The sequence below is a fragment of the Athene cunicularia genome (genome assembly GCF_003259725.1).
Source record: "Athene cunicularia isolate RWA chromosome 12 unlocalized genomic scaffold, athCun1 chr12_part1, whole genome shotgun sequence".
Taxonomy (NCBI): domain Eukaryota; kingdom Metazoa; phylum Chordata; class Aves; order Strigiformes; family Strigidae; genus Athene; species Athene cunicularia.
In genome coordinates, this window is record NW_020799116.1 from 16,507,483 (window position 1) to 16,511,607 (window position 4,125).

The 4,125-nt window shown below is 63.7% G+C and overlaps 1 protein-coding gene across 1 annotated transcript in view; it reads left to right on the forward strand.

Moving 5' to 3' along the window:
* Positions 1–4,125, forward strand: part of SLC38A3 (solute carrier family 38 member 3) — an 8,807-nt gene that overhangs the window by 1,166 nt on the left and 3,516 nt on the right. Inside the window, exons 2-8 of the mRNA XM_026857589.1 lie at positions 1,646–1,797; positions 1,924–2,008; positions 2,100–2,215; positions 2,719–2,792; positions 2,873–2,965; positions 3,060–3,141; positions 3,980–4,121. Of these exons, the coding sequence (XP_026713390.1) occupies positions 1,646–1,797; positions 1,924–2,008; positions 2,100–2,215; positions 2,719–2,792; positions 2,873–2,965; positions 3,060–3,141; positions 3,980–4,121 (744 nt within the window). The remainder of the gene's footprint in view (positions 1–1,645; positions 1,798–1,923; positions 2,009–2,099; positions 2,216–2,718; positions 2,793–2,872; positions 2,966–3,059; positions 3,142–3,979; positions 4,122–4,125) is intronic.

A 4,125-nucleotide genomic window follows, 5' to 3' on the forward strand; every position in this document is an offset into this window, starting at 1 on the left:
GGGGGGGGGGGGTGGTTGGGGAGGTTTTGGGAGCACTGGGGGTCTGGCTGCTCCCCCTCAAGCCCGGCACCTGGAGCAGTGGGTTCGGCGATGCCCGCTTGTGGCAGCGGGAAGGTGCAGAGTTAACGGCAGCGTTTGGATGTGCTGGCAGCCTTGTTCGTGTCTGGATCTGGCCCAAGCGGAGGCCTAGCAGAGGGGATAAATCATCACCCAGCGCTCGCCCTGTGCTTCCCTTTCTTCCCCCGCATGGCTGAGCCTCCTTGCTCTGGTCTCCACTGGCTGGCGCCCTGCCTCAGTTTCCCCGCCAGGCTGGGTGCTGCAGGTGGGGTGGCCAAGACATGTGCCTCACGCCCTGGGCCAGCCTTAGGTTCTTGGCCCCCCCAGCACTGCTGGTAGCCAGCGCGTGGCCTGGGATGAACCTGCCAGGTTTATTTGGTGGCTTGGACAGGCAGGGCAGTGTCTCAGGAGCCTGAAGGTGCTGGCGCCTGCACCTCACCATGGCATCCTTCCCCTGCATGCTGGGGAGGCTGCTGTCCCCCATGTCTCCCTGCCCTGGCAGTGCTGTGGGAAGACTTGCCTGGTCCCCAGGGTCGTCGATGCCCTGGGAGCACAAAGACTGGCATGTTCCCTGATCACCCCGCAGGCACCCAAGGCACTGGGGTGATGGGGCAGCAGCATCCTCCCCAGGTTGGGGACCGTGCTGCATCCCAGCCAGCCCTCACCTCGGGCTGGGTGGCATTGTCCCTTGGCAGGATGTGGCCCCAATGTGAAAACAGGGACCCCAGCCCCGCAGGTCGGTGGGGGGTGGCGGGGGACCCTGCCCAGGCTGCCAGCTTGCCCCAGAAAGCCACCCTGTGCCGTTTCCCAGCGGGGCGGGGAGGACTGGTGCTTGCACAGAGGCGGCTTTGTGCGGCGTGCCAAGGCGTCCCGCGCTCGGCAGCCCGGCTGCCTTCCCCTGCCAAGGAGCTGTCTCCCAGCCCCGCGCTCTTTCCTGCTCCGTTTGTCCGGCCCTGACGTGCCCCCAAGCCCCCTGCCTTGGCACCCCAGCAGTGCCAGCCCCGGGTGGTGGGATGTGGGTGAGCCCTTCACGTTGGGCAGCACCTCAGGCTTTATGTAACGGGAGTGGCTGGGAGGTCCCCGAGCTCCCCACCTTGTCCCCAGCTGCCCTCCCAAACACCCCAGCTTGTCTGTTGGTGCCTGTCTCCAGGAGAGGAAACTGAGGCACAAGCTGAGAGCTGCGGGCAGCGCAGTGGAGGTGGGCAGGCATCGTGGATGGAGGCTCTGGGGCTGGGCTGGCACTGTGCTGTGGGCAAGGGAGTGGAGCAGTCCCATGGGGTGGGCTGCGGGACAGCTGGTCACATCAGAGGACAGTCCCCCCTGGGGACCCTCGTGGGGCTGTTGGAGCTGGGGCGAGCTGCACAGAGCCTTGTGTGTTGAGTGGACAGAAGGGAGAAGTCCAGCTGTGGTGGTGCCCGGCTGGGCATCCCTGTCATCCCCGGGTGTCTGTCCCTGCGTTGCCACCAGCACTGATGGTCTCAACATCCAGACTCCAGCATCCCCGGTGGATGCAGGACTTGTGGGACCCCAAGCCAGCCCCTCTGGTGCTCCTGCCCAGAGCCGGACCTCTGTTGTTCCCCTCATGCAGAGCCCAAGGAGAGCCCACAGCGAGCCCAACCACCTCCCCACCATGGACGCCACAGACGTGCCCCTCCAGGCTGAGATGGTGGAACTGGTGCCCAACGGGAAGCATGTGGCTGCACTCACCACCTCCACCGTCCCCTCGCTGGCAGGTGACAGGTAGGGGCCCTGGGACAAGCTGGGGTGCCAGGGTCTTGGGAAGTCCTCTTGGCTGCTCCCGGCTCTTGTGTGACGTGGTGGCTTCTGGCTCTGCTTTGGCCCCATCCCCCTCCCTCCGGTGGCCAGGTTTGAGGAGAACCAGTCTGGCACAGCAGAGATGGAGGAGTTCCTGCCCCACGGCGCCGAAAAGAAACAGACACACTTCACTGACGTGAGTATCGTCACAGGCACCATGGTGGTGGTGGGATGGGGTTTGTTACTGGTATGACCAGTGCGCCCCCTCCCCATTATGTTCCATGCAGTTTGAAGGGAAGACGTCTTTCGGGATGTCTGTCTTCAACCTGAGCAATGCCATCATGGGCAGCGGCATCCTGGGGCTGGCCTACGCCATGGCCAACACCGGCATCATCCTCTTCCTGTGAGTGCCACGCGGTCACGGGGACTTGGGTAGGAGGATCTGGGTGTGGGGGCTCCTCCAAGGGGGTTGCTGGGGGGCAGGTGAGAAGGTGGTCCCTGGCTTGGGGTGATGCAGGGACTGGTGTCCTGTTGCCTGAACAATGTTCAGCCCTGGCATGAGTCGGCCTGCCCCTGTGGGTTGCTGTGTCCTACTGGGGAGGAGGATGAAGGCTTGACTTCCTTAATACAAGACCAGATTTCCCCACGTGACCCAAAGTATGTGGGTGCTAGCTCCAACTGGGCATGCGGACATGGACCACAGGGCTGGGGCAGCCCCATGGCTGTGGGGTGCCTGCACCCTGAGGCCCATCCACCCCATCAGCACCCAGCTGGAGCCAAGGCAAGGGGCTGGGTGCCCTGCCAGGACAGCTGCCTGCAGGCAGAGCCAGCCACCATGGGATTTGCCCCTGGCTGTGTCTGAGCCCGGTGCTGTGACCCACTGGTGACAGTGCTGTCCTCCCACAGGTTTCTCCTGACGGCGGTGGCCCTGCTCTCCAGCTACTCCATCCACCTGCTGCTCAAGTCCTCAGGCATTGTGGGTGAGTGCGGGGTCCCTGGTGGGGCTGTGCCTGAGGGTGCCCTCCTGACCCTCACCCCACCACTGCTTCCTGTCCCACAGGCATCCGCGCCTACGAGCAGCTGGGCTACCGAGCCTTTGGCACGCCGGGGAAGCTGGCTGCAGCCATCGCTATCACCCTGCAAAACATTGGAGGTGAGGACAGGACTAGAGGGGGACCTGGTGGGGCTGGTGGTAAGGGACAGGACCGGAGCACACTGACACAGCATGATCTCGCTCTGCCCTCCAGCCATGTCCAGCTACCTGTACATCGTCAAATCCGAAGTGCCTCTCGTCATCCAGACCTTCCTCAACCTGGAGGAGAAGACCACGTGAGTGCCTCCTGCCTGCGCTGCCTGCACGCCTTCCCCCAGGCAGGCGCCAGGGCTTCGGCTCCAGCTGTGCAGCCTATGGCAGGGATTTACTGCCATTAAGCCACTACTATTTTTGATAACTGTCAGTGCTGAATAAGCCCCTGGATGGGATTAAACTGGGTTGAACTTCCAATCCCTGCTCTTCATATTGCCTTGGGATCAGGCTTACCTACTTGAGCAGAGCCTGGGGCTGCGGGGTGGGGGACAGGAGCTCTGGTTGGGAACGGGTTTCCCCCATCCCATGCCTGCATCCCCACCCAGTGGCACAGGGGGTGAGAGCTGGGCAGAGCTGCCACTGGGACTTCCACCAGGCTGGGACTGGGTGTTCCAGCCAGGCTTGACCCTGGAGGCTCTGGGCTTCTCGACTGCACATGGGACCAGGGCTGGGCAGGGGTCCTGCCCTGTGGGTGGCTGGGGGCAGCTCCCTCTGCCTGGGGTTGTTGAAGACCTGGCTGAGGCCCCTTTCAGGTGCTGGTACCCCAGGCTGCCCACAGGCAAATGTGCTGAGAACAGCAGTTCTCAGCTTGCCCACAGCAGCTTTAGCCCTTGGGGGTGCACCACTATGGGGGAAGGCAGGACCTCAGCATAAGGGCCTCAAGGAACACTGGCTTCAGAGGTTCCCAGGGGGTCCCTGGGAATGTGAGTGCAGCAGGGGTGCCAGCCGCAGGGGATGCCAGTGTCCCCAGGGCTGCCAGCGCCAGGGTCCCCACGGACAACAGACAACCCCCTGCCGATGGCTGCCTGTGCCTCCTGTGCCCTGGCAGAGTGGGGCGGTGAGCAGGCCCTCTGCTTCCAGGGACTGGTACATGAACGGGAACTACCTGGTGATCCTGGTTTCCGTCACCATTATCCTGCCTCTGGCCCTCATGAAGCAGCTGGGTAAGTCAGGGGGATGCTGCCTGCAGCACCAGGCTCTGGCAACCTGGGGCTCCTGTGGGGTGA